At 41.9% G+C, this 15,696-nt stretch overlaps 1 protein-coding gene across 1 annotated transcript in view; it reads left to right on the forward strand.

Annotated features, from left to right (window-relative positions):
* The first annotated feature begins 267 nt into the window (after positions 1 to 267).
* The window catches only part of zfhx3b (zinc finger homeobox 3b), an 87,725-nt gene continuing 72,296 nt past the window's right edge, over positions 268 to 15,696 (forward strand). The window contains exons 1-3 of the mRNA XM_068315043.1: positions 268 to 2,742; positions 2,916 to 3,495; positions 5,600 to 6,096. Of these exons, the coding sequence (XP_068171144.1) occupies positions 268 to 2,742; positions 2,916 to 3,495; positions 5,600 to 6,096 (3,552 nt within the window). The remainder of the gene's footprint in view (positions 2,743 to 2,915; positions 3,496 to 5,599; positions 6,097 to 15,696) is intronic.

Here is a 15,696-nt window from a genome sequence, read left to right on the forward strand (position 1 = left end):
ACCTTTCGTTGTCATGAACTGACAAAAATGGCATTTATTCGTGGATCAAGTTACCTTATCTTGGCCATTTAGCGGAAATGAAAACAGAACAACTGGGTGAACACACACATTTTTGCCTTTTAACTCTGGACATTGCCATTGCCATTCAAATAGTGCTTGAACATCAGTTGTGTGTTTCGGAAATATGTAAATACAGAAATAACCAATATCACTTTTATTTGTTTTCTGCAGGCCTAGATGCGATGAACGCCTCATGTAGGCATCAGCATGGACAGCTGTGAGTCTCCTGTGGTTTCTGGGACAGATGATGGGCTCAGCTCCTCCCAGCAGCAGCAACCATCACAGCCCTGGAACAATCACTCTAGCTCACAGGTCCTTTGCACCAATAAGGCCCCTTCCCTTGACCCCCAGTCTCTGTCTGCTCCCTACTCTTCTCAACCTGAAAACCCCAGTGCAGCTCACGACGGGGTGAGAGAACTACTGGCCAAGCAGCAGCAGCCAAAACAGATATCACCCCAGGCCCACCGTGAAAATACTGCCGCAGTCCAGTTGCTTCATAGAAGAGAGGGTCTTGAGGAAGAGGAACCAGAGGGAGTGAGCTGTGAAGAAGAGGAAGAATCTGAAGATTTAGATGAAATGGAGATTGACAGCTGTTTCCCAAGTCTTCAACCCTTTCCTGGGGTGGCGATGGCGTCAGGCGGGGGGGCCATGCCCACTCTTTTGCGACACCAGCCAACACAACAGCAGGGAGCACCAGAGAGTGGGAGTGAGGAAGGAGAAGAGGAAGAGGAAGAGGATATTAGTGATGTGGAAAACCTTGCTGGAGAGATAGTCTACCAACCAGATGGCTCAGCCTACATTGTAGAGAGCCTCAGTCAATTGATCCAAAGTGGTGGGGGCATGGTACCTGGCCTGCTTCCTACAAACTCTCTTACCAGTGGGGGAAATCCAGGGGAACCTACTGGGACTTCATCTTCTGTCTATCCTCAGATCATCAACACTTTCCACATAGCCTCCTCCTTCGGGAAGTGGTTTGGCAATTCAGACCAAGGATTTCCCAATACCTCAACCATGACAGGCCTCAGCCCTGTCCTGCACAGTTTCCGTGTCTTCGATGTGCGGCACAAAACCAACAAGGATTACCTAAACAGTGATGGGTCTGCCAAGAAGTCCAGTGTATCCAAAGATGTTCCCAACAATGTGGATTTCTCCAAATTTGATGGGCTAGCCCTATACGGCAAGGGTAAGCCCATTCTCATGTGTTTTCTCTGCAAGCTGTCCTTTGGCTATGCACGTTCCTTTGCCACTCATGCTGTCCATGATCACCGCATGACATTGTGTGAGGATGAGCGGCAGCTGCTAGGGGACAAGCATGCATCTGCCATCATCCAGGGCATTGGGAAGGATAAAGAGCCTCTCATCAGTTTCCTGGAACCAAAAACTAAGAGCACTCCTCTGCCATCTACCCTGCTCCCCATTAATTCTGGCCAGAGCTTCTATGGCACGTTTAGTGGTGTACATCTGGAGCCTGGAAACAGCAGCAGGGGCGGTGAGACCCTCCTGAACAAAGACTCTGACTCTGGCCTCCAGCAACAGCAGCAACAATCCCCACTAAGTTCAGTCCTCTCTCTTGGAGGGCTCAACATCCTAAATGCATCCACTCTTACCTCAGCCCCAGGCTCTGCCAAAGACTCCAGTTCCCTGCCCAAACAGGGAGGGAGAACAGAGGAGCCTGCGGGGAAAGAGATGGAATGCACAGGAAAGGATGGGAACTCTGCTGGACATGACAGCAAGTTGAACCTATCGAACAAGGGGGTCTCGGAAGAAGAAGAGGAACTGTTATTAAGGGAGGAGGATGATGGAATGGAGACAAAAAGCACTGCAGTGGCCTGTGGTGGTAACAGTAGCAGCAGCAGGTGTGAAGCAGGGGAACCAGCTGTCTCAAACCAAAGCATTTCCAAATCTCCTTTATTAATGCCTAGTAGCGCTCTCCAGCCTTCTGCCTGCACCTCTGCAGTCAGTTCCACTCTTAACAGCAAAGTCTCTGCTTCCACTTCCTCCTCTGTCACTAAAGAGAGTTCCACTTCGGATAGTGGAGGGAAGTCCTCAGAGCTCTGTCTGAGCTTTAATTGCCAGGGCCCCCCAGTTCCCATGGCAATGGCGGCAGCTGCCGTCAGAAGGAGCGAGGAAGATTCTGGTCGTACTTCCTCCTCACCTCTGTCCTCCAATGCTGCTGCTGATGAAAGTGCCAATCGAGATAGTGCCACAGCTTCAGAACCAAATGATTGCCAGGCAGAGGTAGAAGAGGAAAATGGAGTCCTTCTGTCCCATCACCACATGCATCACCACCATCATCACCTCCACCCTCCATCTCATGGCCACCTCCACTCTCTCCCAGGAAGTTCTTGTGACATAGCAGTAATGGGCGAGTGTTCACAGAACCATGGGCCGGGTGGCAGTGGAGGAAGCGGGGTAGAATGCCCTAAATGTGACACTGTTCTTGGTTCCTCCCGCTCCTTGGGAGGTCACATGACCATGATGCATTCGCGGAACTCATGCAAGACACTGAAGTGTCCCAAATGCAACTGGCATTACAAGTACCAGCAGACATTGGAGGCCCACATGAAAGAGAAACACCCAGAATCTGGAGGGTCCTGTATGTACTGCAATAGTGGTCAGAGCCACCCTCGTCTGGCTCGTGGAGAAAGCTATACTTGTGGATACAAGCCCTTCCGGTGTGAGGTATGTAATGAGGAATTGGGATTGTGGCAATATTTTAATTGGTTTAATTAATGTTGTTGTTTGTATTGTTGCATTATTGAGCCAATGAGTCCCGTGTATGGTGTAAATACATATTTAATAACAATGCATTGGAAATTCATTGCAAATCAAAAGAAAATGTCCATATTTTGTAGGTCTGTAACTACTCTACCACCACGAAGGGCAACCTGAGCATCCACATGCAGTCAGACAAACACCTGAACAACATGCAGACACTGCAGAATGGAGGCTCCATTGCCTCTGCGCAGGATCAGGTTTTTGGCCATACCCCAGGAGGAGTAGTGTCTGTCCCGTCTGTAACCCAGGCCAGTAGCCACCATCCTCCTCACCACCATCCGACACAGTCCTCCAGCCATATAGGTGGACCGTGTGTGGCTCTCTCCCCGATCAAGCCGAAGAGCAAACCCACTTGGCGGTGTGAAGTATGTGATTACGAGACCAATGTGGCACGGAATCTGCGTATCCATATGACCAGTGAGAAGCACATGCACAACATGATGCTTCTCCAGCAGAAGGTGAATCAGATGCAGCATGGCCGACTTGGCTTAGGAGCATTGCCTTCTCCTTCTGAGGCAGAGCTCTACCAATATTACCTGACACAAAACATGAGCCTTCCACCAAGCCTCAAGATAGATCCAGCTGGGGCTGAGGCCCAGTTCCTGATGGGGAGCTTTCACCTGGATCCCAACATGGCGGCCCTGGCCCCTAGTCTTGGTGAGTTCACTTTTGTCTCTCTTTATATTATTAAAAAGCCCTTTTGGTCAAAAAGATCAATGTCAGAGCTATTTTTTTCTGGTGAATCAGTTTTATATTGGTGGTTTCCTTCATTTAATTTCTCTTTCTGAATTTTGTGGTTCGGTTTGTGATACCCAATTTTGCCTACAAAAGGTGAGTTAGAATGTCAAACGTATGTACATGTTTGACACTCAGATTTTTAATTTAATTATTCCCAAAATGCTGCTGAACGTGGCTAGTAGAGTTCTTCATTTTTTCCAGCTTTGTAATTGCAGCTGTAAATTTTGTTTTGGTCAAAGATTGGAGGTTAGAAGGTTCAGTATGTGTAATTCAACAGCATAACAGAGTGTTTTGCATGCCAGTAACAACCTCGCACTTTGTTCAGACTTGTCTAGCAGTTGTCATTTGAAAAACACAACCAAGAATTGATTGCCATAACTAATTATAACTAATTATTTTCCATCATCTGCCATCTTGTACATTTTTCTATGAGGTGAGTTGTAATAACTGTGTTACAAGGAAAGCAGCGATGACACATTTTGGTACAATACATTACAGTGCTGTCACCCTCGGTCACATTTTAAGCAACTTTGATACATAGTGTTCTGGGTCTCTTTTAACAGAGTCTCCAATCACAACGAGATTGTGGGACAACCCACTAAAGTGACATGGGCTCTTTCATGCTTTGGGTGGTTTTTTGACTTTGAATGTACTTCCAAAGTGATAGATAAGAAATGTTGACCTCACATGAGCCCAGCCTTATAATTCTTTTCCCCAAGACTCAGCTACTGTGTTGATAATACAACATAATAAATGTAGCAATGTATGTCAAGCTACTAATCAGCCTGGATGCACAACCAAATGTTCGAATCAGAATGAAGTCAAGAAAAAAATCTGTACTATACTGGAAATATATTGTCATAGAGGGTGAGTGGCAGGCAGAAATGATAGACCAGGGGTTTGAAAAATACAGGACTAGAACAGTGACTAGGTTTGAAATGCATCTCAGGGCTTTTGAGAGAGAGTCATGATAGGGGAGCTGTGTCTGTGAATGATTTCCGAGGGCTTCTCTCAGGTCTCCCCCTCCTGGCTATAAAAACTTGGGTAATGGAGAAAAGTACAAGAGCAGGCATACAGCAGTAATAAATAAAAAGGAGCTGCTGGGTTTAATTTATTATAAAGCCAGGTAGGGTCAAGCCTACATGCTCAGTCTGGGCAGTAAGAGACTAGAGATCAGCAAGCAAAGTCAAAAATCTCTGACTACACATACCTCATAATTTTTCACATTGTATTTTGAGGTCACCCTTCCCACACTATACAGACATCGGTTCTCTGGCTGGCATCATGGGATTTATGCTCGCTGTACTTTTTTTTCTCCATTCTACCATTTAGACTCAGTACCAGGCAGAATTAATCTGTCTGGTGTCCATATTGATTTAGAGGCAATCTGGAGTAAAAGAACCAGTAGACTCCTTGCAGAGAAGTTCATGTTTAATATTATTGTTCAAGGGCATCAGATTTGATTTACAGTAATCTTTGCATGGGACTCCTTAGTTCTTTAACAATGATGAATTAACTTTTAGCTGTGGACCTCATGGCCTCTGAAGTTTACATACAAACAGGCCATGAAAGTGCACTAGCCCAGACATAGCAATGAGCAATGTGACGTTTGTCTCCATTGAAAAGGCCAGGCTTTCCTCTTATTAAGCTCAAAACAAGAATAGCTATAGACCCCTAAATACACACATGCACATTTTTGTCTGTACAATATCTAAACCAACAGACAAACAATGTGTAGTGGTTTTACATTGCCTGATATTTACATTGCCTGATATTTTATTTATGATGAGCGTGGCCATGACTTACTGTGAAAAACTTTTTTTCACAAAAAAAATAATATTGTGCATGTACTGGAGTAAATTACAAATAAAGAAAGATATCTGAACAGCAAACTATAATTGAGACATTACACGTTGAATATGTGTAAATACACATTTATAAATGTATGCTATAATCTAAATACTTTCTTTAATCACTTTCTTCTTTCCTTTCGCCTTTCTTTGTGTTGCCTTGTGCATTATAGTGAGTGGGGAGATTTCTATGGATGTTCAGCTTGGCGGTGGACAGTTAGTGTCTGAAGAACTGATGACCCTTGGAGAAAGCCTGTCACAAACCAGTGATCCCTCCCTCAAGCTCTTCCAGTGTGCTGTGTGCAACCGCTTCACCACTGACAACCTGGATGTGCTGGGCATGCATATGGGGGCTGAACGCAGCCTACCAGAGGAGGAGTGGCGTGCTGTGGTGGGAGACTCTCACCAGTGCAAGTTGTGCCACTACACCACTCAGCTCAAGGCCAACTTCCAGCTGCACTGCAAGACAGACAAGCATGTACAAAAGTACCAGCTTGTGGCCCACATTAAAGAAGGGGGAAAAGGCAATGAATGGCGCCTGAAATGTGTGGCCATAGGCAATCCAGTACACCTGAAGTGCAATGCCTGTGACTATTACACTAACAGCCTGGAGAAGCTGAGGATGCACACTGTCAATTCACGTCATGAGGCAAGCCTCAAACTCTACAAGGTTAGTGTGCCTCAAGTTTCTTTCCATACCTGTCACTTAACTGTCATGATAGCATATTTACTATATACACAGCATTACTGTGTATATACATACATAACTTGTGTAAAGACTATATACAGTGGGAGGATCACAACTGCAGACATTCATGACTACAAATTCACACTTTACCACACACAAAGGCAACATCTCTTGTTTTTATATTATCAATATTTTCCTCTCTATTTTGGTGTTAAAATAACTTTATCTCACTGAACTTTTACACAAATGGCAAAAGAGGTTATTAATTATGGGAATTATGTTTTATACTTTTTCACTCAAACATAATAATAAATACATACTAGCACAACTATACCCACACATACTTTGAAACCCATGTACATGAAGAGTGAAGGACTGTGCATGTACATGGGTTTTCAAAAGTCATTCTGAGTCATACACAGTGCCATATACTCAAACATACACATAGTCATACATGTAGAGCATCGTACATGTACATATTTCAATTCTGCTTGTTTTAAAATGTATATATGGGAGAGAATGATTATTTTCATGAGGAGAATCTTGGTGCGAGTCTGTAATAAGGTTTATGAAACAGTATAGAAGTGTGAGAATGTGGCACTGACTGACAACATGGGGATAACTGAATGAAAGAGGGTGTGTGTGTATGTGTGTGTGTGCTGGAGTGTAGTTGCATGTACATATAATTCTGTCTATGTGTATGTGAGAAAGTATAAAGTATGCAAATCCTCACTGTGCTTACTTGAGGATGCACATCCTGGTCACCATAAATCTTGAAAGGTTGCCCACACTAGAGGTGTACCGATAAATCAATTTGGCTGATGAATCAAGGCTGATAGGACATTTACAATCACCATCTGCAGAACATGTACAGGCTCCAATAATCAGTGTTTCTGCTGGAATTATGAGAAAAATTGATAGCTGAAGAAACAGAAATAACTCTCACTTATGTTAAACTGGTGAATTCCGGATGCATTTCATTACGTTGAATCTGATCTTTGGTTCAAAATTATTCAGTTTATATGCGATTGTGATTGGAAATGAAGGTAATGATATTGGTATTGAGCTTTCCTCTGCTCTGAATCCTTAAGCTCTCATTGAAATATCTGGTCTGCCTTCCAGTAGTCATATGGAAACAGGGCCACACTGCTGCCACAAGAACAACATGGCAGGTGAATCTGGTTTGGAGGCATAGGGGTGAATCACTAGGAGATGAATGAAGAAGTGTAAGAAGACAGAGGTTTGGTGCTAATACTCCTTGGAGCGGGAAATGCTGAATCGTTCTCGACAGCTGTATTGATTTTTGCTGGACTTGGAGCTTCACCTTCTCCTCTAATCATTCCATAATAGCCAATGGATGAACACTCTCTGAACAAATGGCCATAAATCTAACAGGCCTGATACAACTTGGGTGCCTATCCAGTGTGTCTGTGGCTTCGGCCACTCTGCTCTTAATCTAAACTGGCATAGCTGCACAAGGACACACACATCATATAGATCACAAAACATGTATAATCACAGACTCAGACTGCAGTGGTCCGTGGAAGTCTCTCCTCAGTACATACTAGCAGATTGCAACGCTTGAACGTGTTTTTGCCTTCATGTGTAATACGTTTACTCCTTTGTTAAGTGTTTGACTTAAAAAAAATAAACAGGAAAAAGACAATACAGTTTGAGTAAAACCCTGTGTTGATATGTTAGAATATTATATATAATATGTGGAAAATGTGCCCCTTCAAAGCTGTTTTATGTGATCACATAAAAACTAAGTAAAAGTCTTAAAGCCTCTACAAAAAGGCTATCAATTTAAAAAATCATCAGAGAGAATGAATAGTTCCTCAGAAGTACTGGCATGGAAAATATGTTTCCTTTCCATGAAACCTTTGTGCTTAAATAACAGTAAAATACAGAAATCAATGTTCAGTTTGTGAAAAAAGAAAGAGTGATGCAGGGTATCTAGAACATCTGTTAAAGTGGTCACTGGACCAATGAAGTATAGAAGGAATAATGTGTAGTTTGACACGTCAACCCTTTGTTTTCTAGCAGTACAAGCAATATTGCTCAATTTTATGACGTACAGCATATTTATAGATGTCGACAAATATGCAACATCAGCAAATGTATGAGTCAGGTTAGGGTTAACATGAAAGTATAGCAAGCTACCGTTATTCTTCCCAGGTTATCCTCTCCTGATGATAACTGCAGGACTCACTGACCCACATTAGATCAAATAGAGGTTCTGGTGTACTCAGTTGCTTCCTCACATCTTTAGAAAAACTTTTTATCTCAAAAGATTGGTTACAACTGAAATTGCTTGGTCTTTGTAATCTTGTATTCTGTTTGCTTTTATTGAGCTCTAAAGGCAAAATCATATATGTGATTTTCCTCTGTCTCTTGGACACGTGTCATGTTGCTACTGAGGCTTCAGGGGATTAAATATGTACAGTACAACACATCCAGGCATGATCATTTTTATGACTTAAGCTTCTTAAGATGGCTGCATTTTTTTTTTTAACCAATGGATCTTCCAAGAAAGATTGTGTACATTTGTCCAGAAATGACATGCCACCTTAGCCTTACCCCACTGCAGTCCACATTGTCTCAGATATTAGTCAAAAGAAAAAAAGGGTGTTCATTAATTGATATGTATCATTACAGTGTTTTATGAATCCTAAATGTGTTTAGCAGACAACAAGCACGTGGTTGTGAGCGCTTGGCAGCACTGGCTCAACTAAAGCCAGTTTGGTATACTATGTAAAGATGGAAAAAGGAAAATCAGTATTCATTTATTCCTTCCCAAAGAAATCTGATGCAAATAGCACCATTTTTAACCTTTTGGAGAGAAAATAAATCATCAAGTCAGCATAAACAGACCGTATGATGTGGGAGATGCTTGGGACACTTCACCCAAATCAAACTGGTTTGCATTAAACAGGCCCTTTGTGTGCACAGCTCCATATAAATTTGAGCCTGTAATTACTGGAATTAAAAAGGAAGGTTTAAACTGAGGGCTAAGCTCGATGGGATAATTTGAGAGTCTGTGGTATGCGGCCCATATTAGGGCTTTCTAAAAATATCACCCCCACCACCCCATGTATTGGAATGTTCCAAAAGACCACAGAAAGATCCAGCAAGTCATCCTGACCACATGAACCACCGCACAGTAGGGGGTGATGCTGTCTTTGCCTGTGTACTTTGTCCTCAGTTGAAAGATACCCATTATGATCACTGCGTGTTCTGCCAACACACTCCTCTGCTTCGAAGCTAACTTTCACCTTCTCTTTTTTTCCGTGGACGATAGGGTTTTTTTAGTGGATGTGATGATAACATGATGATCACCCATCTGTTCCAAGAATGGTCACTCCTAAACGCAAACAGATGGGTTCCATTACAATATCAAAATAACCCAAATGTTCGTTTTGCATACCGTATGTTTTTAGATTATGTAGCTCTGCCCTGAGTCTCTGTTACTCTTGAAAAAAAAAACCCTCAGCTTTCATTCTCGTTTTACAGTTAGCCATGTACATGATATGTGAATATGATAGCTGTTGTATTGCAGCAGTGTGCCTCTGGGCTTGGCTATGTGTTAATGTAGAGGTGAGATGAGTGGAACTAATCCTGCTCTTAGGCCCCGGCTCCGCTAGCCGGGCACAAAGGGTGGGGCCTAACCCAGCCTGGCCACAGGCCTCAGGTTCCAGTCAAGGGTTGGGAGAAAGGGGAGGAGCATGAGGGAGGGGGGGCGGGGGGGTTGGCTGACTACCTTCCTTGTCTCAAGGGCTGGTGCAATAGGCGGTAATTGAGATTGATTGGATGTTATTTTTCCTCTTGCAAATGTAGTCCATTAGCTTGGCACATGCATAATCAGTTTAGAGCGCAGTTAGCCGAATGTAATCATGTTCTTCGGTGTCTGCTAGCACAAAATCCACTCCAGATGCCGCTTTACCATGGAAAGAAAGGGAGAAAGTGCTGTCACTATCAGACAGGGAATCTTTAACCATCAAAGTCCTGACACCCCCTCATCTGTCCTTGACCCCCTCTATCTAGCAGCACACAAACTGTACAAACTTTTCAACTATTTCTCTTTCTGACCGACACAAGGGCACTGTGTGTTTCTTTGCCAATGAGAAAAAAAGATCATATGCTCTATATTTTAAACCACTCTAACAAAGTTAAATGGAGCCTAGCAGCTTTCCTAATAACAAAACAGCATACAACTGCATAGTGGATGTAGTTACTACTTTAATTTCGCTCTATTCATTCCGAAGAATCAGTGAATATTGAGGCAAGAAAATGTCTGCGTTCTGCAGACGGCAAATAATCACAATGAAACATAAGGAAAGAGATATTCATGTAAAGAATTAATGGTGAGATGAAAATGAATTAAGGAGATTCCAGTACTGCCTCCAATACTGTCTTACAGTACTGTAGTTTGTAGCTGATGCACAACTGCAGATATGATATAGCGTTATTGCAGCTCAAGAAAAATATAGTGATATTTAGTCAAATGAAAATCTGAATTTTATTTTAGTTTGCAAAAGATCAGTCGTGGTTTTTAACTCAAGAATAGTTATGAATTCTTGTTCCTGAAACTGTTGGGATATTGTTGCCCCATTGATGAATTCCCCTCCAGCATTCTACAACTTCTCCAGGATTTCCCAGTTGTGCTTGATATTCCATGATGTTGTCATAATGAAGGCAAATGAATGTATCCAAATTGTCACTGACTATCATCAAGATGGAACTTGCTGCAGGTATTGAGAGATGTCTTGTGAATTGACATCTAATGGGCGCCTTGGCCTAACCCATTCACCTATCAGACATTTCTGAGAAGAGGAGAGGTAGGAAGAAGATGGGGAAACAAGCACAGGGGTTGGGAGGGCGACAGGAGGTTTGGAAGGATAGATACTCTGCTAATTATCATAGCTAGCCTATGATTGTTCAGTAATAGTGCTCAGTGGGAAAGGTTGCAGCAGTTCCAGGAAGAGCTGAGCTCTGATTTACTGGTACTATCGCTCTAATAAAGCGCTCGCTGCACATCCTGGGAGACAGCCCATTTTCTCCTTTCACATGCACAAGTGTGTGAATGCACACTCACACACACGCATGCACGCACGCACACGCACGCACACACACACACACACACACACACACACACACACACACACACACACACACACACACACACACACACACACACACACACACACACACACCAATCTACAAATCTTAAGTGCCAGCAAATGACAACATACACACTCATGAAGTGTATCATTTTAATCGCTCGCAGAGAAGTCATAACATGATTCAGTACAAGTGATGAGCATGTTATCAATGCCTTAACATTCCACCAAGGAATAATTAAAATTTTGTATGGGTGCCTGTAACACCTCCCTAGTCAACAGTCTTTATCCCAAAGCCTGGTTATACCCTGAGTGTCAATTAGTTGCCTGCTGGGTGTCGAACTCCAGTGTGCTCCCTCTGTCTGACAGGTGAGCAGAACATGGAAGGAGTGGCAAACTGCAGACATAGAGGTTGACTGTAGGTACAGCGTTGTCAGAAAAGTTAGACGACTTGAATGTGTGGCAATGTGCACAAATTTCTCAACTTGTCTTGCTCACACCCCTTGAGAAGATTGGGGAAAGCATCGGGCATTGACCCAAAACACAGCTGCTGCTGTTGATGATGATGATGATGATGATGATTGTAAGCATCACTACCCTAAAGAAGTACAAGAAAGCGAAAAGCGGCATAGAGGGGGGGGGGGGTGCAAGAGATGGAATGGATCCTGTAGGATAATACAATGAACGTTCCCTGTGCTAGATGTGCTATAATGATAGCAGATGATTTCTCATATGTTCCATTTCATGAAACCATACAAGAAGAAGACTGGAGTGATTCCCAATGTGCAGAAAGAAACACACTGGTGCTTGAGAACGGAAATTTTAATTTCAACATAATGTTGACTGCCACTTAAAACAAAGTCGTCTGCATATAGGCTGTAATGTATGGTGGTTATATACAGTTTGTACTTCCAACTAGATTCCCTCCCTTTTTTAAAAAAAACCCAAAAACCATTTTTAATGAAATTCTTCTAAGGTAGCTTGACTCTTGGCTTCTACAGTCCAACATGAAACCAAGTGTTGTTAACGCCATCTTCAGCGCAATGATTTTGAAATTTAGTCAAATATAGCTATTGTAGTCACTTGTAGTACATACAAATGGTGAAACAGAGTTGTTCTGTTTTGAAGGGTATTTTTTTAAGTAGTTTATATTTATAGGATATTTCTGTCCTGGAGGGTTTCTGTATCTAATCTAAGTTAGAATTTCCATGCTTCTGTCTTGCCTTCAGTACAACCTGTAATTAGTGGCCTCCACAATTTCCTTTGAATGTATTATTTATTTGGTAGTTAAAATCAGTTGCCATGGAGCCTGATTATCATAGCTTTTGCATGTAAACAGTTCAATAATCCTGAACACCAACATGGACAGGAATAAAAATAAAAACCCTGTGTGTTTTGCAGCAAACAAATTTCCTCAATATCCAAGTTTCCATCTGTTGTTTGATGGCCAACTAGAATTATGTGTGGTTACCTGCAAGATGTCAAGAATATTGTAACACCACTGCACACTACTGCAAAAACTCTACTGATTTCATGGTTTCATTGGCCTACTGAAAGAAACAGAACTTGACTGCTCATGTACCTGACTGCAATGTGTTGGAAACACACTGAGTGACTATCACAGCTTCAATGAGATGTCTCTGAGTTATCTTTGCCCAACTGGTCAATACATCGAATGTCTTTTATCCACGACACCTGACACACCAGCTATGGAAATTGGCAGATGAACAGTGTTTTAATGAGACCAGATGTCTGGTTATGTGAATCTATGTAGCTGCTGGTCTGAAGGCTCGAATGAAAGAGTGAGGCTGGAGTCTTACCGGCTCTGTTTCGTCAATGCATCAGTGGCTAAGCCACCAGATAATGGTCTTCAAATGGTCAGGGCCACAGAACTACTCAGCTTTGAGGTCTGTGTACCCTGTGGCTATACATGAACACAAGTTAGGGTGTTGAGTGAAGGGGAGAAAGTCTAGGTACCACGATGAGCACAGAGGGACCCCTATTCTGTTTGGGTTTGGCCTACTAAGTAGAAACATGGGACAGATACATTTTAGAGAATGATGGATATGTGGCCCTGGTTGTTGTTTTATTCCTATCAGCTTGTAATCCTACATTGTAGGTCCAAAAGGATGTTTTAATAAAACACCCCATAAAAACAATATTATTATTTTAAATACATAAGTATATACTTTAATTTTGAGACACAACATGTCACAATAGTACATACAGACTTGTACATTTGACAGCCCTTTATATATACAGTAGATATAATTAGCTGTGTTTCCTATTTGTTGAATGGAGACTTATTCAGACCAATTCATGATTTACAGTTGAATACTGTTGCCATTTAAATCACTCTTAAGTGTGCAGAGCATCTACTCCCATCTGTTTTGCACAGGTTATTGAATCTTTAAACAAAACTTCCCCCCTAGGGCCTTCTATTTTGTTGTGAATTGATTACTGCTTGATTGTAACTTAAGCAATTTCTTGAATGGCTCTCATTGGCTGCTTTTATTCAGTGGTGGGTCAGAGTGATGCTGATGCCCGCAAGCATTACTTCTTCAATAGTGTATTTTGGATAGGTTATCTAGCACAAATCTAAAGTGAAGTATTCTGCGTCACCTCTTTGTAACCACCAATGCTTGAGCAAAAAAAACATTTGCCAATTTCCTGAGAACCATTTTCTTGGTAGAATTGGTTTGAAACAGTGGCCTTTTTCAGTGCCAAGAGAGCATAGGCATCTCGTCTTATGTTGCTGGTTGTCTCTTCATATTTCTCCTAATTACTGTGTGTTTAAGATCGGGATTGAACCTGGGACCTGTAAATCTATCAGTATTATGCAGACAATGTTTTTCCCAGATGTAGAAAAGAAGATTTCATTCTTTAGTAATCAAGTCGTACGGCCGGGGGTGTCATGTGGTTTTTATTTGGGGCCCTGGAAAAGATAATTTTGCACCTTATTTTCTCATCATGCCTTTCATTCTTCTACATTCTTCTAGGAGATGGATACGTTGAATGGATGGAAATGAAAATGTAGCAGAGGGAAGAGAACCTCTTGTTTTAAATTATAATATGAAGATTAACTAGAAGTGATGTAAGAAGTAGTGAAGAGTGTAGGGTTGAGGCACAAAAGGGACAAAGGCAATGTCATGGAACCAGACAATTACATAGTTCCCCAGATGAAGAGTATCAAGAAAAAAAAATCTTTTTTTAACTTCAGGAATGTTCCCAAATGTTATCACTCCCATGGGAGTCATCTCCTACACCTGTGCTCTACTTTAAGCTTACTGCTGGAATAAGGGAGAGGGGGAGAGGGTTGGGAAAAGTGAAAGTGAGTGAAAAAGAGAGATACAGTTTTAAGAGTTGGGGACAAGAATGCTCTTCAGCTTCTCAAGGGCACTGATACTTTATGGCCTTCACATTCCATCATGACATGCTGATGCCCAAAATAGACAGAGTGGCATTAGAGAGAAGTTAAACTACCGTGTCTTCCCAGCTCCACCCCAACAGATCATCGCTGCTCCTCACTCACCTTCACCTAGCCCTGCATCAGTCAACGGCCTGAACCATTCCTTTTTATAAGCCTAAGCTAGTGAAGATAAAGGACTGACATGCATTTTTTATTCGGTATAAGCATTGTCACATGTGTGTGCTTTTAAAGATATTTTACTCTCACGTCGATTAACAGAGGCCTCTTTCCGCTGAGATACATATAGACAAGTAGAGCAAGTCTCCACAGCCATTGAACTCCTAGGATTGCTATCATCTATTTACCATCATCACTCGTTGATTTCTTTTCCAGTTCCACAAACTTTGTTGTAATGTCAGCACATTCAATCAAGACTAGCCCCAAAATTAGACTGCTGAGTCATTAAATTTTAGATCTGTCCTACAGATGGCCAGTCTCTGTCACTAGGTAGGAATTTCCTAACTTTATTGGTGTTAGGTTGGAATAGTCATGTTGAAATCATTTAACCCAGTGAGAATATCTGTGTCTACTGTTTGAATGAGAATTCTTGGATATGTTAAAGTTTGAACTTGGAATTGTGACATCTGGAATTCAAATTATAACTGCATTGATCAGTGTTTTCATTCGCTTAGTGAAAGTATGACAGTGATAGATATGGAGTCAGAGAGATCATCTTAAGATCTTCAGTTTTACTTGTCCCAAAGCAGGTACCAGTAGGTAACCCTGTAGTTCCCCTCTTCTGGATCTTTGTGCAGACAAAATTTTAAACATCTGGAGTTCTTTTTAGTTGGACATAACTTCAGACCATAGACTTAAGTGTTTTGTAGTTCAAACCATCCGTGTGGACCTTTTCAGATTGGTAAATTTCAGAGTTTCAGGCTTAATATTTATTTTCTAATTTCATGCATCTCCTCTTACACAATGAATAAAGTGAACAATACAGTTTTTACTATTTTGGAATTTAAATTGATGCTTCTATTCTGAACTTTCATT

This window comes from Antennarius striatus, chromosome 1 (assembly GCF_040054535.1).
Source record: "Antennarius striatus isolate MH-2024 chromosome 1, ASM4005453v1, whole genome shotgun sequence".
In the NCBI taxonomy this organism is placed as follows: Eukaryota; Metazoa; Chordata; class Actinopteri; order Lophiiformes; family Antennariidae; genus Antennarius; species Antennarius striatus.